Source organism: Erinaceus europaeus, chromosome 1 (assembly GCF_950295315.1).
Source record: "Erinaceus europaeus chromosome 1, mEriEur2.1, whole genome shotgun sequence".
NCBI classification, from domain to species: Eukaryota; Metazoa; Chordata; class Mammalia; order Eulipotyphla; family Erinaceidae; genus Erinaceus; species Erinaceus europaeus.
In genome coordinates, this window is record NC_080162.1 from 30,110,660 (window position 1) to 30,136,216 (window position 25,557).

General features: G+C 40.5%; 1 protein-coding gene across 3 annotated transcripts in view; it reads right to left on the reverse strand.

Moving 5' to 3' along the window:
* Positions 1-5,814: 5,814 nt before the first annotated feature.
* SAMD8 (sterile alpha motif domain containing 8) overlaps positions 5,815-25,557 on the reverse strand; it is a 62,741-nt gene continuing 42,998 nt past the window's right edge. For all 3 annotated transcript variants that reach the window (XM_007520363.3, XM_016186932.2, XM_060171025.1), the window contains exons 4-6: positions 21,710-21,827; positions 11,806-11,956; positions 5,815-11,425 (exon numbers count right to left, since the gene is read on the reverse strand). In XM_007520363.3, coding sequence (XP_007520425.3) covers positions 11,121-11,425; positions 11,806-11,956; positions 21,710-21,827 — 574 coding nt within the window. In that variant the 3' untranslated portion in view covers positions 5,815-11,120. The remainder of the gene's footprint in view (positions 11,426-11,805; positions 11,957-21,709; positions 21,828-25,557) is intronic.

The window sequence follows — 25,557 nt, forward strand, 5'->3', positions numbered from 1 at the left end:
ACTTAGGTTCAATTCCAGGGTTCCCATCTGCAGGGGGGAACCTCATGATCAGTGAAGCAGTGCTGCTGATACCTCTTTCCACCTTCCCTCTCGATTTCTCAGTCTCTGTTCAAGAGTAATAAATAAGGTCTAATACAAGTTGAGCTATTACCCAGGCCCATTTCCAATCACCTTTCTCTAGCTCATTATTTTCAATTTATATATATTTGCCTCTAGGGTCTTTGCTGAGGTTCAGTGCCTGTACTACCATTGCTCCTAGAAGCCATTTTTCCATTGTTGTTGTTGGATAGGGCAGAGAGAAATCAAGAGAGGAGGGGAAGACAGAGAGAGGGAGAGAAAGAGAGACAGTGGTAGACCTGCTTTACCGCTTACGAAGTGACCCTCCTACAGGTGGGGAGCCAGGGGCTGGAACCGTGTTCTTGTACTTTGTACTATAGGCGCTTAAACCTTTGTGCTACCGCACGGCCCCGTTTTGCTCTATACTCTTAAAGGGAGAGACACCAAAGCACAGCTTCACTAGCCACAGAGGTAGTTTACTTGGTGCTATTCATGGGAGTCCCACCTGGTGGCATGGATCACACCCAGGGTCTCACACATGGTAAGTTATGTGCTTTACCTGCTGAGTTATATCCCAACCCCCACACCCATGCTTTTTCTTAATTTCCACGGTGCTGCACACACACATGTATTCACTAATGACTGTTTTCTTTCTTTCTCTTTTAAAAGGTTTTATTTATTAATGAGAAAGATAGAAGGAGAAAGAAAGAACCAGATATCACCCTGGTACATGTGCTGCTGGGACTTGAACTCAGGACCTCATGCTTGAGAGTTCAGTGCTTTATCCACTGAGCCTTCTCCCAGACTACTACTGTTTTCTTTTCAATTCATGCTGTTAATATTCCCATGTGGTACATTGGGGTTCAAATTCTATCACTATTCTTTTTTTTTAAAGTACAGTCACCTCCCCAGTGTTTTTATTTTATTTTATTTATTCCCTTTTGTTGCCCTTGTTGTTTTATTGTTGTAGTTATCATTGCTGTCGTTGTTGTTGGATAGGACAGAGAGAAATGGAGAGATGAGGGGAAGACAGAGAGGGGGAGAGAAAGATAGACACCTGCAAACCTGCTTCACCACTTGTGAAGCGACTTCCCTGCAGGTGGGGAGCGGGGCTCGAACTGGGATCCTTATGCCGGTGCTTGTGTCTATCACTATTCTTTTGCCTGTTTTCTTTCTTTCAGATGATTTTATTTATTTATTTATTTATTTATTTATTTATTAATGAGAAAGATAGGAGGAGAGAAAGAACCAGACATCACTCCAGTACATGTGCTCCCGGGAATTGAACTCAGGACCTCATGTTTGACAGTTCAATGCTTTATCCCTGTACCATCTCCCAGACCATACTTTACCTATTTAATTTAAAGACATTTATTTTTTAAAGACTTTTAAAAATTTATGTCTTTTTAAAAAATTTATTTATTTATTTTTGGACAGAGACAGAAAGAAATTGAGAGGAGGGGGGAGATAGAGAAGAAGAGAAACAGAGAGACACCTGCAGCCCTACTTCACCACTCGTGAAGCTTTCCCCCTGAAGGTGGGGGGCAGGGGATTGAACCCGGGTCCCTGTGCACTGTAATGTGTGCACTTAAGCAGGTACGCCACCACCTGCCCCTCCAAATTTATGTCTTTATTATTGGATAGAGACAGAAAGAAATTGAGAGGGGAAGAGGAGACAGAGAGACACAGCTCTGCTTCATACCATCTGTGAAGCTTTCCCCCTGCAGGTGAGGACCAGGGGCTTGAACCTGGACCCTTGCACACTGTAATGTGAGCACTTAACCAGGTGCTCCACTGCCTGGCCCCTAAATATTTATTTATTTATGAGAGAGAAACAGAGCATGACTTTAGCATTGAACTTGTACTTGAGAGTACAAAACTTTATCCATTGTGCTACCTCCTGGGCCCTTCTTTCATGTTTTCTTTGCGTGTTATGTTATAGCACTTTTGGCTGCTTAAAGAGCCAGTACATGTTAGTCAAAGTTAGTTTTTAAGATTTAACTTCTGACCTGGGGAGGGCAGCATAGTGATGATGCAAAAAAACTTTCATGCCTAAAGTTTGTTTTTTTTTAATTAGAGACAGAGAGAAATTGAGAGGGAAGATAGCGAGAGAGACAGAGAGATACGTTCAGCCCTGCTTCACTACCCATGAAGCTTTCCCCCTGCAGGTGGGGACCAGGGGCTCGAACCCAGGTCCTTGCACACTGTGATGTGAGTGCTTAACCAGGTGAGTCACCTTCTGGCCCCTGTGCTTTTTAAATATTATCTTTTGCTTTTGTGTATTTTATTATTCTCATAATTGAAGATACAGAAATAAATTGTGAGGGAAGGGAGAGAGAGGCCAAGAGACACCTGAGGCCTTGCCCCACAACTGGTGAAGCTTTACCCCTGCAGGGAGGGACAGGGGCTTGAACCCGAGTCCTTGGGTATGATTACCAGGTGTTTAGCCAGGTAGCCACTGCTTGGTCCCTCATGTATGAAACTTTTAAGTCTGAGCTTATAGGCAATGTGGTTAAAAATAATAAAATAATAATAATAATAACAACAATAAACTTCTAGGGGCAAGCCAGAATAAACACAATGGAGAAAAGTGGAGAAGCTCAGTAAAATGGTGTTGGGAAGAATTTAAACAGGACTTGGGCTTGTTTTGGGTGATTTTATGAAAAGTTCAAGAAAATAAGGGTGTTATTCTGAATTGGTGTTCTCAGAAAGTTGGAGACAATTCAATGTCTTATTTTTAAAAAATATTTTATTCATTCCCTTTTGTTACCCTTGTTGTTTTATTGTTTGTAGTTATTGATGGTGTCATTGCTGGATAGGACAGAGAGAAATGGAGAGAAGAGGGGAAGACAGAAAGGGGGAGAGAAAGACACCTGCAGACCTGTTTCACTGCTTGTGAAGCGACTCCTCTGCAGGTGGGGAGCCGGGGCTCGAACCAGGATCCTTATGCCGGTCCTTGCGCTTGGCGCCACATGCGCTTAACCTGCTGCGCTACCACCTGACTCCCTACAATGTCTTAATTTTTATAAAGTAGGCAAAGCAGTGGTTACTTGTACTAATCAGGACAAAGTTATATGATTATTATTATTTTTACCAAAGTAGTGCTCAGCTCTGGCTTATGGTGGTATAGGGGATTGAACCTGGGACTTTGGAGCTTTGGGCATGAGAGTCTCTGCATAACCATTATGGTATCTATTTGTTTCATGGTATTTGTAGGGTTGACTATGAGTGAGGATGGTCCATAACTATCAAGCACAATCTTCCTCTAATGCTGATTGGTCTGTATTGCACTATTCTTTCTACAGTTCATGAGAGGACAGCTAGGGACAGCTACATAAGAGTGGCTACAGCAATCATAAAGACAACTCAGTTATGGAACAAGTTCATATAGTCCAGAACCCATAGTAACAGTGTCCCAAATTCCCCATGGTTGTGGACTACTCATAACAATCATCTTCCCCTGATCTCACAGGATGAGGACATCCTCCTAGACCATCTGCAATAAACAAAAAATTTAAAGTATGTCCAGAAATTAGTAGCTATTTGCTTCCTTCCTCTCCTTCTCAACTTCATCTACAACCATTCAAATGCCCTCAGGAAGATCACTTATCTTTCTAGATTACAGAAAAGAAAGGAGGAAAAGCAACTCCAACTCTAAAGGAAGCAATCTGTGGTAGAACTTGGAACTCAAACAACACAACAAAATGAGCAAACATATAGGAAAAGGGTGGGGAGAAAGGATAGAGTGATATGACCGATGTTTGTGAAACAAAACCAATTTCTTTTTTTTGGAGTATTTTCTATATTTATTTATTACTTATTCCCTTTTGTTGCCCTTGTTGTTTTATTGTTGTAGTTATGATTGATGTCGTTTGTTGTTGAATAGGACAGAGAGAAATGGAGAGAGGAGGGGAAGAAGACAGAGGGGGGAGAGAAAGACAGACACCTGCAGACCTGCTTCACTGCTTGTGAAGCGACTCCCTTGCAGGTAGGGAGCCGGGGGCTCGAACCAGGATCTTTCCACTGGTCCTTGCACTTTGCGCCACGTGTGCTTAACCCTCTGCGCTACCACCGGACTCCCCCAAAGCCAATTTCTAAGACCTAGACAACAGAACAGAAACTCCAAGATATCAATATTTACTTTACCTTTGCTGGGACCTGAAGGAAACGTGTTGGGTGGGATGAGCCAGGAAGAGAGGGATGAATACTGAATGACTTCACATGCAGGTGGAACTTGGAAGACAAATTCAGAAAAGCAGAACCCAGGGTAAAATTATAACTAGGGTGGTATACTGCACCAAAGCAAGGGACTCTGGGGAGGGAATGGGATTGGGGAATTGTGGAAGAGGGGGCTTGGGGAGAGGTCCTTGACTGAAGTGGTGGCAAGAGTGTTTAGCAGATATTTGTTATGCAAGACTGGGAAACCATGTACATGTATAGATAAATGTGCTGTAAAATTCATTAGCCCCCCCCTAATAAAAAATAAAAAAAAAAGTGGGGCCAGGTGGTGGTGCAACTGGTTGAGCACACGTTACAATGAGCAAAGACCCAGGTTTGAGTCCCCGGTCCCCACCTGCAGGGGGAAAGCTTCACGAGTGGTGCAGGTGTTTCTCTGCCTCTCTATCCCCCACCCCCTTAATTTCTGGCTGTCTCTATCCAAAAAATAAATAAATATAATTTAAAAAACTTAAAAAAAACAAGGGGTCAGGTGGTAGCACAGCAGGTTAAGCACACATGGCACAAAGCGCAAGGACATGGGGGTCAATAGCATAATGTTTATGCAAAGAGACTTTCACGCTAGAGGTTCTAAAATCCCAGGTTCAATCCCCTGCATCACATTAAGCTAGAGTTGAGCAAAGCTCTGGTAGAGAAAAAAAAAAAATGCTGAGTATATTTCATGTTCATCTACCACAACTTTTTGTGGTCCACGAGGTGGCGCCTTGGTAAAGCTTTGGATTCTCAAGCATGAGGTGTCAAGTTTGATCCCTGGCAGCACATGTGCCAGAGTGATCTGGTTCTTTCTCTCTCCTCCTATCTTTCTCATAAATAAATAAAATCTTAAAGAAAAAAAAAAAGCACAATGACTGGCACAAGGATCCTGGTTTGAACCCTCGACTCCCCACCTGCAGAAGAGTTGCTTCACAAGCAGTGAAGCAGGTCTGCAGGTGTCTATCTTTCTCTTCCCCCTCTGTCTTTCCCTACTCTCTTGATTTCTCTCTGTCCTATTCAACAATGACAACAATAATAACTACAACAATAAAACAAGGGCAACAAAAAGGAATAAATAAATATTAAAAAATATATATATAATGGCCTCAGGCCTCACCCCTGAACTACATTACTAATGCAAAGATATTTAAATAAGAGTGGTCTGCGAGATGGCACAACAGAAAAGCACTGGACTCTCATGCATGAGGTCCTGAGTTCAATCGCTGGCAGCACACGTACTAGAGTAATGTCTGGTTCTTTCTCTTCTCCTGTCTTTCTCATTAACATATAAATAAAATCTTAAAAAAAAAAAAAAGACATTTAAGTGCAAGGACCGGTGTATCCCGGTTCAAGCCCCTGTCTCCCCTGTAGGGAGTCACTTCACAAGAGGTGAAGCAGGTCTACAGGTGTCTTTCTCTCCCCATCTGTCTTCCCTTCCTCTCTCCATTCTCTCTGTCCTATTCAACAACAATAACAGCAACAATAATAACTACAACAATAAAACAAGGGCAACAAAAAGGGAATAAAGAAAAGACATTTACAGAAGCGTACAATTCAACTTCGAATGTTTTATTTTTAGTGTTTTATAACATTTTAATACAACAAACATATAAAGTAATATATATTAGTTAAATCTGGATTTAATTTAGAATTAAGATATTTACTTATATACAATACTGTGCTTCAAGGTATGGCTACCACAAGAACTTTCACATCTTCGAGTAATACTAGATTCTTTGAGGATAGGGTGGCATTTAGGTAGACTTCTTAAAACAAAGCATGCCCATTTTTGTCCAAGCTAATTTGACTTTGACTTTCCCTACTAAGTACGTGCTTCTACTTCCTTCGTTTCATGTCAGAAAACCCATATATTCTCTGCATAGAAACTATTATTGAAAAGAAATGTTTTAAAGTTGACACCACTAACTGGTATCATTGCTTGACTATGATTAGACAACCCAGTAGTTCAGACTGAAATAACAATGAAATAACAATGAAATGAACAGCATTTCTTTCCCTCCCACATGAGGCAGAAAGTTTTATTTGGAATATACTGGATAAAAGGTCATTTGGTCAACTTAGATCACAGTCTAAAAACCAACTTTAGTGGTAGCTGAAATGTGGCTTATAGATGTCATGATAGTTACTGAACTTGCTGTAAAGTATCATATTTTAGTCACTTGAAGTTGAGGATCATTCATTGGGAGTGAGGGGTAGGTAAGGCGGAGAATTCCACTGTAAACTTAGTCATTTATAGTCACTCATGACAGAGAGGGGGAAATACACTTCAACCTCTCTCCTTTCTTCACTAACAATTCTTTTTTTTTAAATTATCTTTCTTTATTTGGATAGAGATGGGGTGACAGAGAGGGAGAGGGGGGGGGAGAGAGAGAGAGAGACACCTGCAACACTGCTTTACCACTTGTGAAGCTTTCCCCCTGCAGGTGGGGGCCGGGGGCTCAAAACCAGATCCTTGCACACTGTAACATGTGCACTCAACCAGGTGCGCCACCATCCGGCCCCTTCTTCACTAACAATTCTATTGACAGGTATATACAGATTATTTGTACCAGTTTTTTTTTTTTTTTACAAATACAAACTGCCTCAATTGCTAAACAGACTTGGCATTAAAACTGACATACTTCATTGCCTTTAAACTTATCTAAATGAAACCAATACTGTTTAAGAAAGCAAATGGACAATTCTAATGAAAGCTTTCTTAGCTCAAATGCCTGAACACCTTAAATAACTGACAACTGAGTATTACCATGGTATTTTTAACTAGAAATAACCGAAATCTACAAAAAGACTAGTAAATATTTATTAATCAAAGGGTCTAAAATAAGAATATGATTATCAAGCATTTTAAACTAGAATTCTTAAAAAAGTTTATATGAAATTAATGATTAAATTGCCTTTCACTAAATATAGTCAAGGAAGGTTAGTGTTATGAGTATGAGTCTGAATATATGAATAACACTTTCCAAACCAATGCCCTTAATACAGACGGTCTTATCTAAACTATAGAAGAATTTGGATCTCTGTTCTCCATTTACAAATCATAAAATCATTAGACTCACACGTAATTAAGACTCAGGCAGGTACAGAAGAGAAAAGGAAAGTACTTATAGTAGCAAAGGTACATTTATCAGCAGGCTCTTTTTTCTCTTGTGAACAGTCCACATTTACAATGGAAGTTGTATTTTTACCCTATCAATTCTCTTCAAAGCAAACTATGGAGAGGACTGCTCTGTTGAGAATTCTATTAACACAGCCAAAAGTTTTTCCCTAATTATTTGATGATAACAGCACATTTATCTTCTTTAAAATCTCTTATTCCTTACAAACTTTACCCTTCAGTAACACTACCCTGAATGAACTTAGAAAAGAAAGCAATATTGCTCTAGGAACATAGAAAATGGTTTTCAATTATGGGCTTTTAATATAATCATCAATTTTCATTCATAACCAAAAGCTCTCTTGGTTCCCTGTATATAATTAAAATTTAGCGTTTAATGAAAGAAGTTTCTCACATGTCTAAAACTGTAGAAACCTGTACAAGGTTAAAAGGACATGTGTATTAAAGGCATGCTGCTTCTATACCTGGGTACATCCCAAGTGTAAGTACTACTTTCACTATGGTTTAGTTTTTAAGCAGAAATACTAAAACAATTTCTGAAAATTTCTGGACAGTACAAAAAGTGACTAAAATATAGGTTTCATCTTTAAAAAAGAAAGACTTTTGTTGCAAAGTTTACAAGAAAAAGACTTGGAGATGACTGATTTATGTCAACACTGTTTTGTTATAGTTATAACAATAAATTATAAATAGAACTTGCCTTTTTCTCAAAACAGATTAAGAGGCTGAAAAGTTTTCTTCTTTTTGTTTACAATCCTCATTGCAGTATGCTATTATATACTCTCAATGTCAATAGCTCTGCATAGTTAGTTGCATTTTTGTTTTCTATTTTTTAATTGGAGAATAGAATCCTTATGAACAAAGAAAAGTAAGTAGCTCTTTACCCCTCCCCCCCCAACACTGCTCAGTTCTGGTTTATGGTGGTGCTGAGGTTGGAGATTGAATCTGGGAACTCAGAGCCTCAGGGAAGAAAAGTGTTTTCCATGCAGTTTCTCCAGCCCTATTTAACATCCTGAACTAATGTTGCCACAGATTTTTTCCAAAAGATCAGTATTAGCTAACTAGTAAATCTGGTTCTTTTAATTCATTTGAAAACAGTGGCAGTAAATATGTTTTAACCTCAAGGATCAAACTACTCTAACTGGCATAGGAAGCACACCTTCCCCCACCCCCTTCATGATTATGAAATTTCCTTAAGTGAGATGCTGGCATTTTTGTCCACAGTATGCAATAGAATCAACAACCTAAGATACTATAAGATTCTTTTTAAAAAAATATTTATTTATTCCCTTTTGTTGCCCTTGTTGTTTTATTGTTGTAGTTATTATTATTGTTGTTGCTATTGGATAGGACAGAGAGAAATGGAGAGAGGAGGGGAAGACAGAGAAGAAGAGAGAAAGACAGACACCTGCAGACCTGCTTCACCGCCTGTGAAGCGACTCCCCTGCAGGTGGGGAGCCGGGGGCTCAAACCAGGATCCTTACGCCAGTCCTTGAGCTTTGTGCCACGTGCGCTTAACCCGCTGTGCTACCGCCCAGCTCCCAATACTATAAGACTCTATGGCATAATAAAACTTGAACTGCCCTGTGCCACTTCTCAAATATAAAAGAAGCTCCAAATTGGGGCTACCCAAAACATGTTTTGCACAATAATACTTTTCTGCAACTCCATTAAGATTTCTCTATAGCTTACATTGGAGCTGGTAATATGAGTAAAAGTGCAAAAAATATATTATTTCACTTATATATGAAGCAAGCTTCTTCGAAGAGGCCTAATTTTATCTTAATTTTCTAGCACTTGTTCTAACTCCTTATCTTATAATAGAATGGAAAGAACCACACAATTATTATTCCAAGTGACTAATGTCATTGTTAGAGTTCAAATTCCAATTTTATAACCATTCTATTGTCATAACTATACAAAATCATTAAAATAAAGTGACAAATATCACAGAGATCAAAGTATTTAAAACATTTAGTGTTGTAAACAGCAATTAAATTATAACATTTCCTGGCTACCAAATTAAGACTAAAAATAAAATGTATATACACACCTGTATTTAAAAGTTAAAAAAAGGGGGGGGCAGAGGGTATATAGCATAATGGTATGCAAACGGACTCTCATGCCTGAGGCTCCAACGTCCCAGGTTCAATCCCCTGTACCACCATAAGCCAGAGCTGAACAGTGGTCTGGTAACAAAAAACAAAACAAAACAACTTTTTGTATACAAATATGGTTGTAACTACTTACTTCCAATGACTAAGAATGAGGAATTTAAAAACCCAAAAGTCATATTATGCCTGCAACCTGCTATAAATTTCATTTCCTCAGAAAGAGGAAAAATATGACCTGCCTGCACACCTGCCTGTTTAAAAACATAAGAACTTTAGCATCTGGTAACACTCCACTATTTTGCTCAAGATCAGTATCATTAAGAAAGCCTAACACGTGGTCCGGGAGATGGTGCAGTAGATAAAGCATTGTGCACTCAAGCATGAGGTCCTGAGTTTGATCCCCGGCAGCACATGTACCAGAGTGATGCTTGGTTCTTTCTCTCTTTCCTCCTATCTTTCTCATGAATAAATAAACAAAATCTTTAAAAAAAAAAAGAATTAAAAAAAAAGCCTAACACTGGGTATCATCAGTCTAACAACCATACCACAAAATTATTCCAAATACCTATTATCACTAAAATTAAGTCAATTTTACTTTATGGGTGCAGTCATTTTTCTATCATGAATACTTACTGGTTGTCATACTGAACACACAGAGCAAAATAGGAACTGCATCTTTTGTTAAAGTTTTGGTGAAAAATGCCAGCACTATATTTGCATTAATAAGGAGGCTGGTGGCTTTCCTCATGAGGACTTTGTCATCTTATTTGTAACCCTATTCATTCCCTTTCTTGTTCCAGGTGTCTTGATATGTTCGGTATACTTTTCTTTCTTTTTTTAATATTTACTCCCTTTTGTTGCCTTTGTTGTTTTATTGTTGTAGTTATTATTGTTGTTATTGATGTTGTTATTGGATAGGACAGAGAGAAATGGAGAGAGGAGGGGAAGACAGAGAGGGGGAGAGAAAGACAGACACCTGCAGACCTGCTTCACCAACTGTGAAGCAACTCCCCTGCAGGTGGGAAGCTGGGGGCTCGAACCAGTATACTTTTCTTAAAGATGGTTAGAAGGCAAAAATGACTTATTAGTAAAACAGATCACTTCTTACCACCCCCAAATATCATTGCATATATATGTATGACAGAGTTTAGTTCAAAGAACAAGTACGGCTCACTTGGTAGGGTTTTTTCCTGTTAAGATATTAAGTTTCAAAATTCATCATCATCATTATTTTTTAATAGAGTCCTCCTAGAAAAAGAAAAAAAAATCCTTCAACCAAGAAATTGCTTAAGTTGATCTGCTTCAGATCAGGAAGCAAATACTTAATAGGTAAGGGTAACTGCCTGACTTCAATCACAGCATTAAGTATACCTAAAGAGAGTGGGCAGAAAACACCGACTTAAGGATCTGTTCAAAGAGATAAATAAGACTCTAGTGTTTTCTTTCTTGCTTTCTATAATCACTACCTTGCTCAGAACAGGACACTCAGCGTGTAACCCCCAAAAGCAAGGTCTCCAGGAACATCGTAGGGGAGAAAGCAAAGTTATTCATTCTCGACAACTACTGTATATTTAATCACAAACTCATTACAAAGACAGTTTTTATCCAATCAGCCTTTTCATTATCGCTGGTTTTGAAAATGGCCAACAATATTCATTAGGTACTGTACCATTAACATTACATTCAAAGAAAGAAAACATGGGAAACCAAATCCTTGCTCTCCTGCTTTGTTGATATGCTCTGGTATTGGCGAGAGTGTGGTAGTACAAAAAGAGTCTTGTTGTGATATAAAAGGCAATAAACACATCAATGGAATAATGTTCATGGGCAGCCAAAATGAAGAAGATTCCAAAGAGGTTGAGAACCCAGGATAAAGTGTGCAAGAAATTCCAGCTTCTTGGTGTATCTGGGGAAAGGACAGAAAAATAATTTCATTCTCTCCAACACTTTTGAATCACAAGTTTCTTTGTGTTTGTGTGTGTGTGTGTGGGGGGGGGTTCGAGGGGTGGGGAGCTAGAGGGGTGGGGAGTTATGAGAGAGACAGAGAGAGAGAGAGAGACCCCCGAGACCAGGGCAAACCCAAGGCCTCATGTATGCAAAGTGTGCTTCCTCTCTACTGAACCACCTCCCCAGCCATATAACCATGCTGCTTAGGTCTGTTTCTCCCAGGCTTTATGGAATTTGACACCTTGGGGAGGAGGAGCATAATGGAGTTTGACACCATCCCCACAGACTCCCCTAGAATTAGTTATCTAATAGACATAGAAACACTAAAGAGATACTTACATTCAGTGACAAAGAAATTCAACATAGTTAGGACGACGGTGTGGCCACTGAACATGTAATCTCCACAAGTGTGAACTCCAGTTAGGGTCATACCAAAGCCACTCCAGATGGCAAAGGCCCGGTGCAGTTTTTCCCATACACTGCCATATATCTATGAAGAAAGTTATGAATTAGTGCTTCAAATGCTTAGGGAGGCGGTGTCTCTGGACATCCAGTCCCAATGATACTCAAATGCTGTGGCCTGGAATGTGGGTGCAGTGGGAGAACATAGGGCTTACAGACATGAGGTCTTGTGCTTAATTCCTGGCACTGCAGGTGCCAAAGTCCTGACTTTCTTCTTCTCTGTCATGAATAGATTTTTACGGGGCTCCAACTCTGACATGGGTAGACATGCATGGTTGTGTTCAAAAAGTTATTAGATGAAATATATGTAACACAAACTTCCAATTCTTTAATAATACAGTTGATTGCTTGACTATTTTTTAAAAATATTTATTTATTAGAGGGATAGAAGGAGAAAGACAAAGAACCAGATGTCACTCTGGCATATGGGCTGCCGGGGATCGAACTCAAGACCTCATCCTTGAGAGTTTTACACTTCATCCACTGTGTCACCCCCGGACCACACTTTTTTTCCCTCCTCCCACCCCAGAGTGGAGCCTCACTCCCCCAGTTCTTGCAGTGCTCACCCTCCCAGACCTTTTTTTCTTTTTTTTTTAACCAGAGCACTGTTCAGCTCTGACTTATGGTGGTACAGGGGGTGGGGATTGAACCTGGGACTTCGGAGCCTCAGGTATGAGAGTCTGTTTGCATAACCATTATGCTGTCTACCCCCTTGCTTGGCTATTTGTATTAGATTGAAGTAGGCTATTTATCTTTTTCTACCAGGGTCACATGTGGGGCTCAGTGCAAGCACAACTCTATGGTTCCCAGTGGCTACTCCTCCCCTCACTTTTGGACAGCGGGAGAGGGACAGACTGAGAGAGCTAAAGCAGAGTCTACAGCAGCCTTGTGAAGATAACCCATGGCAAATGCTCACATGTGGTAGCCCTAGGCTTCAGTTTGGGTCCCAGGGCCTTTATCAAGTGAGCCACCCACCTTCTGGCCCCCAGGCTTTGCTTTTATTTTATTATTATTTTTTAAATTTTATTTATTTATTATTAGACAGAGACAGAAAGAAACTGAGAGGGGAGCACACAGAGAAGGGGAGAGACAAAGAGACTCCTGCAGCCCTGCTTCACCACTCATGAAGCTTTGCCCCTGCAGGTGGGGGCCAGGGGTTTGAACCCAGGTACTTGTGCACCATAATGTGTGCACTAAACCAGGTGTGCCACCACCTGGTCCCATTTTTATTTTTTTAATATGTTCTTATTTATTTAGGGAGAAGACAGAAATTGAGAGGGATGGGGAAACAGGAGGAGTGAGACAGAGACACCCGCAGCACTGCTATCACCACTTATAAAGCTTCCCCCCTGCAGGTGCAGAGCAGGGGCTTGAACCTGGGTCCTGTGCACTGCAACATGTGCACCAGCACTGGCCCCACTGTAATATATATACATTCACCAGAGCACTGCTGAGCTCTGGGATATGGTGGCATGGGGGGTTGAACCTGGACTATGAAGCCTTAGGCATGAGAAGTGACTTGTGAAGTGACCCCTCTATAGGTGGGGAGTCGGGGGCTCGAACCAGAATCCTTGCACTGGTCCCTGCATTTCACACTATGGGCTTAACCTGGTGTGCTACTGCCCCATCCCATTTGTTTTATTTATTTTTAAAAAATCTTTACTATAAATCATAAAAAACGTATGTATCAGGCAGGGGTAGATAGCATAATGGTTACGCAAAGAGACTCTCATTCTTGAGGCTCCTAAGTCTCAGGTTAAACCCCCACACCACCATAAACCAGAGCTGAACAGTGTTCTGGTTATAAATCAACAACAACAACAAAACACATGTACCAACTGTAATCAGTGTAAACCACTAATCCCCTCAATTAAAAAAAAGAATGATAGAAACCAATGAGAACCATTTAATACTCATTCTCTCCTTTACACCATTAATATTTATCCAATCTCAAATGTATTTGTTTTTTAAAATATTTATTTTACACTTATAAGAGAGGAAGTGGGGAGGGATGGAGATGAAGGTGGGGAGGGAAGAGGAAAAGAGGGGGGAGGGGGAATGGAAGGGAGGGGGAGATAAAGTACTGTTACTCAGCTTTCACATTAGGGTAGTTCTAGGAGTTGAACCTAAGACTTTAGGCATGCAAGTCCTATGCTCTCTCCCCCACATTCTAAATCGTTTTATTAGGGGTGGGGAATAGTTTATAGTACAGTTGTTGATAAATGGGTACAATTTTTCATTTCTCTGTGATAGGTACACTTCATCTTAGGTCCTTCTCTTATCACGGTGCACTAGGTCTCCAATTCCTCTCTTGCCTGAACCCTTTGCTTTGGTGCTATAAGTCCTGTGTTCTTGATTTTATTTTATTTTATTTATTCCCTTCTGTTGCTCTTTTTTTGGTTGTTGTTATAGTGTTGTTGATGTCGTCGTTGTTGGGATAGGACAGAGAGAACTTGAGATAGGAGGGGAAGACAGAGAGGGGGAGAGAAAGATAGACACCTGCAGATCTGCTTCACTGCCTGTGAAGCGACTCCCCTGCAGGTGGGGAGCCAGGGGATTGAACCGGGATCCTTACGCCAGTCCTTTAGCTTTGCGCCAAGTGCGCTTAACCCGCTGTGCTACTGCCTGACTCCTGTGTTCTTGATTTTATCTCTTCAGCTCCCAATTTTTTATCTGAAGTGGCAATAAACTCAGCCCAAACCTTGCATTTCCCAGCATCCCTTGAAGCTAAGTGTGGCTACTAAGTTCTGTATAATAAGATATAAGTAAAAGTGGAAACAATTTCTTGGCAGATTACTTAGCTTGGAGGAGGTCTTTTCTACTCATTCTAGTCTAAAACTCAGGCATGTTAGTTGTCATCCTAGCAGCCTTCTTAGACCACAAAGTGCCCTTGAAGACATAAAACAAGTGTCAAATGCTATGGAAAGCAGAAAGACATGAGAATTACAGGTTTTTGATAACTCTCATAAAATTACAACACCTGACCTGAAATACCTATTTTTAGACTTCTCTTCTGAGAGAAAACAGTCATTGTCTGATTCTTAAACCACAGCTATAAAGGATTTCCTGTTATTAGTGCAAATCCCAATTCCAGTTCCCATAAAAATGTTATAAAAAGCAATCCATTTTAGATGGGGGAGACAGCCTATCTATCAACCTATTTCTCTGAGAAGAGACTCTCATGCCTGACACTCCAAAATCCCAGGTTCAGTGCCTAGCACCACCATAAGCCAGACCTGAGCAGTGCTCTGGTTTAAAATAATAATAATAATAATAATAAACTTAAAAAAACAGTTTGAGGCCTTAAGAGGTGGTTCAGTAAGAGAAATTGCTTTGCATGTGTGAGATCCTACCTGACCACCCAACTTCCTATGTTTAAATATTTATTTAATTTATGAGAGAGAGAAAAACAAGGGTATTACTCTGTTTATATATGGCATAAGACTCCAGAACCTCATGCGTATAAGGAATTTGTTCTACCTGGTGAGCCACTTTAGTGGCCCCAACTTTCTATTTTTAATGACTGTTGCAAATAATATAGGTCAGTAAGTGGGTTACATTACAGTTCAAAGCAATTAATACTATTTAGGGCAGATCTGAATAGATATGCCCATATATAACTAACTGATAATGAAAAACAGCCATTAAAGACAGACATAATAATTCAAAAGAATAAGATTTAATTAATTTTTTTAGCACGTTGTAACCTTGTGCATATATATTCTCCTCCTTAGTGACTAACCCACAGTTCCCTCAAATACAGAAAATTGTCTTTTCAGGGTAATAAGCATATATAAATACATATGATTTATTTATTTATTTATTTATTTCCTCTAGGGTCACTGCTGGGCTTGGTGCCTGCACTACGAATCCACTGGCCTTGTGGCCATTTTTTTGATTTTTGGGTAGGACAGAGAGAAATTAAGAGGGAAGAGAAAAATAGAGAGGGAAGGAGAGAGAAAGACACCTGAAGACTGACTTCAACACTTGTGAAGCGACCCCCTTGCAGGTGGGGAGATGGGGGCTTGAACCAGGATCTTTGTGCAGGTCCTTCCTTGCACTTCATATTATGTGGTGTACCTCCTGGCCCTCAGATTTTACTTATTAATGAGAAAGACAGGAGGAGAGAGAGAGAACCAGATTTCACTTTGGTACATGTGCTGCCAGGAATTGAATTCGGGACCTCAGGCTTGAGAGTCTAATGCCTTACCCACTGCACCACCTTCCAGACCACTTAGATTTCTCTTTATTTAATAATTAATGTAATCAGGGCATGGCAGTGGTACACCTGGTTAAGCACACACATTATAGTGCACAAGGACTTGGGTTCGAGCCCCTAGTCCCCACCTGTAGGGGGAAACCTTCACAAGTGGTAAAGCAGGGCTACAGTGTCTCTCTGCCTCTTTTCCTCTCTCTGTCTCCCCTTTCCGTCTCAATTTCTCTGTCTCTATCCAGTGACCAAAATAACTAAATAAATAAATACATAATCTTTGGAGGAGAGTGTTCTATCCTTACTTCATACCATGCACAAAAATAAATGGAATAAAGACATAATTTTTCATTAATCAGAATGACAGTGAATCAAAAGATTAATAGTAAATAGAGCTGGCAGTGGGGGAGAGGAAAATAATAATAATAATTATTATTATTACCTCCAGGGTTATCGCTTGGACTTGGTGCCATCACTACAAATCTAATGTTCCTGGAGGCCATTTTTACTTTTCCTTCCTTCCTTCCCTCCATCCTTCCCTATTTTCTTTCTTTCTTTCGTTTCTCTCCCCCCTCCTATTTTATTCAACAAGACAGAGAGAAATTGAGAGGGGAGGGGGCGGGGGGGTAGATGGCATAATGGTTATGCAAAGAGACTCTCATGCCTGAGGCTCCAAAGTTCCAAGTTCAATCCCCCCCACCACCATAAGCCAGAGCTGAGCAGTGCTCTGGTTTAAATAAAAAGATAAAAAAATAAAGAGGGGAGAGGGAGATAGGAAGAGAGAGAGACAGATACCTGCAGGCCTGCTTCACTGCTTATGAGCTTCCCTGCTGCAGGTGGGGGAGGAGGCTCAAACCTGGTTCCTTAAGCATTATAATATGTGCTTAACTGATGTACCACCACCCAGCATGCATATATATATATATGAAAAACTAGTCTTTTGTAATGGACATCTTAGTAATATGTATCACAATTAAAAGTAATTGTGATACAGAGAACCATTATTCTGGTACATGCAGAGTGCAAGCTGGTCCTTGCAAGCTAAGGACCTAATACAAGTCCAGCATCCTAACCACTGTACCACATCTTGGGCTGCTATGTTTCAAAATTTTTAATATGAATATTCTGATTCTTTATTTTTCACTTCCAGGAATTTATCTGTGTGTAAATGTATCAGGGTTTTTCTGTAGCTCTGTACATACAGGATTCTACTACTTCTGGGCATTTTGTTTTTTATTCTTTTTATTATTTTAGATAGAAATAGAGAGAAAAAGGTTACCAAAGCACTAGTCTGTGGAGCTCCCAATGGCTGCTGTAGTTTGAACTCAAGGATTTGTGTGAGCCTTATCATCTCCCAACACCCAGAAATTTTCTTTCTTTTCTTTCCCACCAGAGTTATCACTAAGGCTCAGTGCCTGCAGAATTCATCATTCCTGGCAGCCATTTTCTTTCCTCCCTTCCTTCCTTCCTTCCTTCCTTCCTTCCTTCCTTCCTTCCTTCCTTCCTTCCTCCCTCCCTCCCTCCCTCCCTCCCTTCCTTCCTTCCTTCCAGCTGCTAGTTGCCGGGCTAGCGTGAGGGCGTTTCTTCCCGGGCACGTGCTCTCTGGGTTGGAGAGAACTCGACTGGAGCAACACAGGAGAGAAACCAGGAACTTGGAGAAGTGGGAACGCAATGCGTCTTTATTGATCAGAGACCACGCTTATATACACGCTTTTATATATTTAGAACTGGAAGTGGCAAGTCGGAAAAGGAAATGGCTGGGAAAGGGGATGGAGAAAAGAAAGAGCGGGAAGGTAGAAAGCTTCCGTACAATGGTTGCTAGGGTTTTAACTGGCGAGATTGATGTACCCTACAGGCAGGGCAGGTCTCAAGGTAGAAAGAAGATAGATCAAAGGTGGGGATCTTTCAGGCAAAACAATGATAATGTAAATAGACCATAGTGTCAGCAATGGAGGACGGAGCAGGGGGGCTGCCCGACAGCTAGTGACGCTTCTCCCTTATTGGTAGGAAATGGGGGCTTGAACCGGGTTCTCCTCTATGGTAACGTGCTCTACCAGGTTAGCCTGACCTCTCCGATGATTTCTTTTGAGATAACTAAAGAAGCGAAAAAGTATAATTGTACAAGAGAGTTTATGATAGTTTTTTTATATAATATTTATTTACTCCCTTTTGTTTTATTGTTATAGTTACTGTTGTTACTGATGCTGTCATTGTTGAATAGGACAGAGAGAAATGGAGAGGAGGGGAAGACAGAGAGAGAGAAAGACAGACACCTGCAGATCTTCTTCACCACCTGTGAAGCAACTCTCCTGAAGGTGGGGAGCTGGGGGCAGGAACCATGATCCTTACACCGGCTTTGCGCCACATGTGCTTAACCCGCTGCGTTACCGCCTGACTCCCTATATAAAGAACTTTTATATCATAGTCTGGGAGGTGGCACAGTGGATAAGGCATTACATTAGACTCTCAAGCATGAGGTCCTGAGTTCTTTTTCTGGCAGCACATGTACGAGTTCTCCCCCCCATCTTTCTCATTAATTAATAAATAAAATCTTAAAGGAAGGAAAAGGAAAGAAGCACCTTGTTTAAAAACAAAAAACTTTTATGCCTGAGACTCTGAGGTTCCAGGCTCAGCCCCCGGCACTATGAGAAGCCAGAGCTGAGCAGAGTTCCGATAAAAATCAATCCATGGGGGCCAGGTAGTAGCACATCCTGGTTGAGCGCACATGTTACAGTGCACAAGGGCCTGGGTTCAAGCCCCTAGTCCCCACCTGCAGGGGGAAGCTTTGCGAGTGGTGAAGCAGGGCTGCAGGTGCCTGTCTCTTCTTCTCTTTCACCACCCCTCCCCTCTAGATTTCTGCCTGTCTCTATCCAATAAATAAAATGAAGATAATAAAAATTTAAAAAAATTCATCCATCCCTCAATCAATAATATAAAATGAACCTTTATAGAAACTATGTAAATTGAAAGTAAAAGCTCACATGATTTCCTTCCACCCCATCTATGAAAGACATTGTTCCATGACATCATCTCCCCAGACAGTAACTTGGATCCACCTGCATATCAGATTTCAGGCTTAGGCAAAAACAAACAAAAACAACAACACTAGTATAGCTACAGGCCCTTTGAAATATAATTAAAGTATGCCTGCTAGCTATCGACAAAATGGAGGCCCCCCCAACACTTCATCTGCACTGTTCCAGCCTTTAGGTCCATGATTGTTCAACAATTTGTTTGGCTTTGTATGTTAACCCTCTTTTCAGCCACCAGGTTCCGGATGCTGGCAGGATGCGACCAGACTTCCCTGGATAGACAGCCCCACCGATGTACTTTGGAGCTCCGCTTCCCCAGAGCCCTTCCCCACTAGGGAGGGAGAGAGACAGGTTGGGAGTATAGATCGACCTGTCAACACCCATGTTCAGCAGGGAAGCAATTGCAGAAGCTGGACCTTCAACCTTCTGCACCCCACAATGATCTTGGGTTCATACTCCCAGAGGGGTAAAGAATGGAAAAGCTATAAGGGGACAGGATGGGATGCGGACATCTGGTGGTAGGAATTGTGCTAAGCTGTACTCCTCTTATCCTATGGTTCTGTCAATGTTTCCTTTTTATAAATAAAAAATTTAAATTAAAAAAATAGTTTAAAAAAGAAGCTGTGTCATAACAACCATTAGAAATCACACTTTACATATAAGTATATATAGGCATTTTTAATTTTTCTTTTTTATTGAAGAAATGAATTATTCTCAAATTTCTACAAAACACTCTAACCTCCAGCCTAAGCACCCCCCACCCCCATTCTTTACTTTGGTGCAATTGTTTATTTTTTAATTGCCACCAGAGTTGTCACCAGGCTCAATGCCTGTACAGTGAACAAATCCACTTCTTCCAGGGGTTGTTCCCCACCCCTCATTTTCTATCTGCTTATTTATTTGATAGGACAAATAGAAACTGAGAGGGGAGAGGGATATAGACAGAGAATGAGACACCTGGATACCTGTTTCATCACTCATGAAGGCCCCCCCACCCCCCACAGTTGGGAAGCAGGAGCTCAAACCCGAGTCCTCATGCATGGTAATGGGTGTGCTTAACTGGGTGCCAGCACCTAGTTCATTTCTTTTATTTTTAATTACCACCACGGTTATCACTGAGGCTTGGTGCCAGCACTATGACTCTATTGCCTCTGGCAACTATCTTTTACTTTTTTCCCCCTTCATTTTCTCAATTTCTCTCTGTCCTATCAAATAAACAAAATATTAAAAAAAGTTAAAACAAATAAAAATCTAGGACTGAAGAGAGAACACAGTGTTTAAGTAAAGGACTTATATGCTTGAGACTCTGAAGTACAGGTTCACTCCTCAGCACCACCATAAACCAGAGCTGAGCAGTACAATAAGCAAGCAAGCACAAAAGCTTTTAAAAAACAGCATAATATTTTATCTAAAGTTATAAGTCAAAACAATTAATTCTGCAGAGTAAATATAAAGAAGGAGGGTGAGGAAATAGATTCTGACTTAAGATTTTTAACAAATTATTTCTAGATTAAGATATTGAAAATACCAAAAAGTAGGAGTCAGGAGGTAGTGCAGATGGTTAAGCGCACTTGGCGCAAAGCACAAGGACCGGTGTAAGGATCTTGGTCCAAGCCTCCAGCTCCCCACCTGCAGGGGAGTCGCTTTACAAGCAGTAAAGCAGGTCTGCAGGTATCTATCATTCTCTCCCCCTCTCTGTCTTCCCCTCCTCTCTCCATTTCTCTCTGTCCTATCCTACAACAATGACAACAATAATAACTACAGCAATAAAACAACATGGGTAACAAAAGGGAATAAATAAATCTTAAAAAAAAAGAAAGAAAATACAAAAAAAAGTACATTATAATATTAAAAGCAAGGTCAGTCCTATTTGTTTATCAACCAACCAAGAACAAGAGGAAGGAATGATAAAGAAGCAGCTGGGGAGGTGGCTTAGCAGGCAGAGTACAGGTTTTGTGTGTATGAAGCCCCCTGAATTGGTTCCCAGCACCATATGCCAGGGAGGTGCTCTAGTCTCTGCCTTATAATAAGTAAGTAGATAAATGTAAAGAATAATAACTGTAGGGAGTCGGGCTGTAGCGCAGCAGGTTAAGCGCAGGTGGCGCAAAGCATGAGGACCGGCATAAGGATCCCGGTTCGAACCCCGGCTCCCCACCTGCAGGGGAGTCGCTTCACAGGCGGTGAAGCAGGTCTGCAGGTGTCTGTCTTTCTCTCCCCCTCTCTGTCTTCCCCTCCTCTCTCCGTTTCTCTCTGTCCTATCCAACAACGATGACAACAACAATAATGACTACAACAATAAAACAACAAGGGCAACAAAAGGGAATAAATAAATAAAATAAAATATTTAAAAAAATCTTTAAAAAAAAAGAATAATAACTGTAGCACACGATCTTTAAAAAATAAACATTCTTTTCTTTTTTCACTAGGATACTGCTCAGCTCTGGCTTACAGTGATGCTGGGGATTGAACCTAGGACCGGAGCCTCAGGTATGGAAGTCTTTTTGCATAAAAATTATCCTATTTCCCATGTCCAGGCTACCTTTCCAGTACACTGCAGATGCTGTCCTGGCACGGAGAGGGAGGTCACAAACATGGTGAAGCAGCGAAGCAAGAATACAGTGCCCATCAGACTACAGAGCCTTCGCAGAAGGATTGACCTGTGAAAAGAGCAATGAAAAGAGAAGAAAGATCAGAAGAAAACAAAGCCAAACTCCCCAGGTTATCAAATGTTTTCTTTTTTAAGTCTTTTAAAAATATTTACTTATTTATTCCCTTTCATTGCCCTTGTTGTTTTATTGTTGTAGTTATTGTTGTTGGACAGGACAGAGAGAAATGGAGAGGAGGGGAAGACAGAGAGAGGGAGAGAAAGATAGACGCCTGCAGACCTGCTTTACCGCTTATGGAGTGACTCCCCTGCAGGTGGGGAGCCGGGGGCTCAAATCAGGATGCTTACGCTGGTCTTGTGCTTCACACCACATGCACTTAACCTGCTGCGCTACCACCTGACTCCCATAAAATGTTTTCTCAAAAGGAACATAGGCAGGTTTCAGACTTTTTTTTTTTTTTAAGATTTTATTTATTTATGAAAAGATAGGAGGAAGAACCAGACATAACTCTGGCACATGTGCTGCTGGGGATCGAACTCAGGACCTCATGCTTGAGAGTCCAAAGATTTATCACTGCGCCAGCTCCCAGACCACAGACTTTCTATGAAATATCAGAGACTACTGTCTTATGCAATTTTCACCAATGAGGGAAACATTCTATATATGCATTATCCAACAGGGCAACTATGTGCATGTCAAACATTATCACTTGAAATGTGAGTAATACAAGAATTTTAATTTGTTTCTTCTTCGTTAATTAAAATTACACAGCCAAGGTCCAGGCAGTGGTACACCTAGCTGAGCACACACGTTACTATGTGCAAGGACCTTGGTTCAAATCTGTCCCAGGTCCCACCTGCAAGGAAGAAGCTTCATGAGTGGTGAAGCAGTGTTGCAGGTATCTTTCTCCCTCTCTATCTCCTCCTCTCCTTTCAATTTCTCTGTCTTATAAAATAAAAACAGAAAACAAAAATAAATAGCCATGCCCAGGTTCAAGCCTGGCTCCTACTATACTGGGTAGTAGGTGATATAATATCTTTTCTTCTCTCTCTCTCTCTGTAAAGTCTCATAACAATGAAGAACCAGTAGTAACCACTTGTCTCCCCCACCAAAAGAAAGAAACAAACAAAGAAAGATGATAAACAAAGATAATAAATCACATAGCTATGTGTGGTTAGTATCTATCATGTTGGGCAGTGCAGATCTAAAAGCATTATTTGACTAATAAGAAAATGTGTCAAGGACTGGGTCGTGGTGCACCTGGTTGAGTGCACGTGTTATAGTGCTCAAGGACCTGGGTTTGAGCCCCCAGCCCCTACTCGCAGAGGGAAAGCTTTGCAGTGGTGAAGCAGGGCTGCAGGTGTCTCTCTTTTCTTTCTTTCTTTTTTAATATTTATTTTATTTATTTATTCCCTTTTGTTGCCCTTGTTGTTTTATTGTTGTAGTTATTGTTGTTGTCATTGTTGGATAGGACAGAGAGAAACGGAGAGAGGAGGGGAAGACAGAGAGGGGGAGAGAAAGATAGACACCTGCAGACCTGCTTCACCGCCTGTGAAGCGACTCCCCTGCAGGTGGGGAGCCGGGGTTCAAACCGGGATCCTTATGCCGGTCCTTGTGCTTTGCGCCACCTGCGCTTAACCTGCTGCGCTACAGCCTGACTCCCGTGTCTCTCTTTTCTTTCCCTATCTCCCCTACCCTCTCAATTTCTGGCTGTCTCTATCCAATAAATAAAGATAATTAAAAATAAAAATAAAAGAAAGAAAATATGTCAAGAGGGCTAGGAGATAGTCACCCAGTGTGGCACATGCTTTGCCATGCACAAAGACCAAGGTTCAGCCCCTGGTGGCCACACAGGAGCAGCTACATGGGGAAGTTCACAGTGGTGAAGTATGGTAACACTCTGTCCCCTTTTCTCCTATTCTCTGTCATATCCTCTTAAAAAATTAAAATAAGGAACAAAAAGAAAAGGAGAGAGAAGAAAAGAGTCTGTGGGGAGCAGAACTGTATTGTTGGTAGAGTCCAACAATAATCCCGGAGGAGAAATGTAAAGAAAATACAGCCAAAATAAAGGAATTGTACAAGGAAAACTAGTACCTTGTCTGATTCTTTGCTTAGTTTCAGACCTCTCAGTCATATGTTGCTCATAAAGCATTTATTCTTTTCTTTTTTTAAGATTTATTTATTTTTGTGGTTTTTAATTTTTAAAATTATTTTTATTTATTTGATAGAGATGGCCAGAAATTGAGAGGGAAGGGGGTGATAGGGAGGGAGAGAGAGAAACACCTGCAGCCCTGCTTCACCGCTAGTGAAGCTTTCCCTCTGCAGTTGGGGACCACGGGCTTAAACCTGTGTCCTTGTGCACTATAACATGTGCACTCAACCAGGTGTGCCACAACCTGGGTTATAAGATTTATAACCAAGATTTATTTATTTTTCACCAGAGCACTGCCTAGCTCTGGCTTATGGTTGTACAGGGGATTGAACCTGGGACTTTGGAGCCTCAGGCAGGAGTCTTTTGCATAACCATTATGCTATCTACCCCTGCCCACAAATTATTTATTTAATGAGAAATTAAGCATGTGATAGTAAGGATTTTTTGCTCATTAATTACATTGTAATTTGGTTATAATAGTAGCTAAGTTCTCCTAACTTAAATTTAAGATACAAAATATTATGTTAATAGTGTCACATTATATTAAATATGTCTCAAACAAAAATGTTGAGTAAGTCATCTGAGTATCCATGAACTTTGTTGTATTCAGTGAACTATGGTATTAATGTTTTAAATATCACAACTAAAACAGACCACAGAGAATATGCGTTATACATGTTCAGAAAGCCACCCCCCCAAAAAAAAGTAAGTATAAGATTAGGTTTGTTGATAACCTTTAGTGTGCACTAAGGTTAAATCCAGGAATTTGCATTTTAAACATTAGTATAAAGAACCAACTTTGAGAAACACTTTCTTTTTTTTAAAGCCTTTTAAATAAATTTTTAAATCTTTATTAATTGGATAGAGACAGCCAGAAATCAAGAGGGAAGGGGGTGGTAGAGAGGGAGAGAGACAGAGAGACACCTGCAGCACTGCTTCACCACTCGCAAAGCTTTCCCCTACAGGCGGGGACCAGGGAAAAACACTTTATTTGAATAATTTAAAAGCAAAATTTGCATTTTTACTAACCACTTTCATACTCTATTACACTTAAGATTTTCTTTCTTGATTTAAAAACTTATCAAATTTACATCTATGGCATGCTATGAATCAAAATTAAACCAGAAAGTAGTAGTGATAGCTGTATTTTTAAAACTATCTTTAACTTTAATTAATCCATAATTTAATATACTGCTGTAAAACTGGAGAGAATGAAGACCAATTTATATTACATCAAAAGTGTAATGAGCAATATAGTCATCGGCTTGCTGTTATGACCTATGTCTATCACTGTGGTTTACTTCAAGGTCTTCTGGGCAAGGAGAAAGAATACAAAAATTCAATCAAGTGACCTTTTTCCTCTTCACTGTCCAAAAATAATACAAAGCTGCTCCACAAACTTTATAACTTTTTTTTTCTACTTCACTACATCTATTTTTAAAAATTTAAATCAGGCTATTTCCCCCTCATTAAAGTGGAGGAGGAGCTTCTCATCCTTTTAGTTTAGTTATTGGGGGGGTATCTCCAAGTTTTCACCTCTCTGGGATGATTGTTGTTGTTGAACTTGGTCCAGAATGCTGGCTGGCCATTAATTTTTTTCTTTTTTAAATTGCCACCCGGGTTATTGCT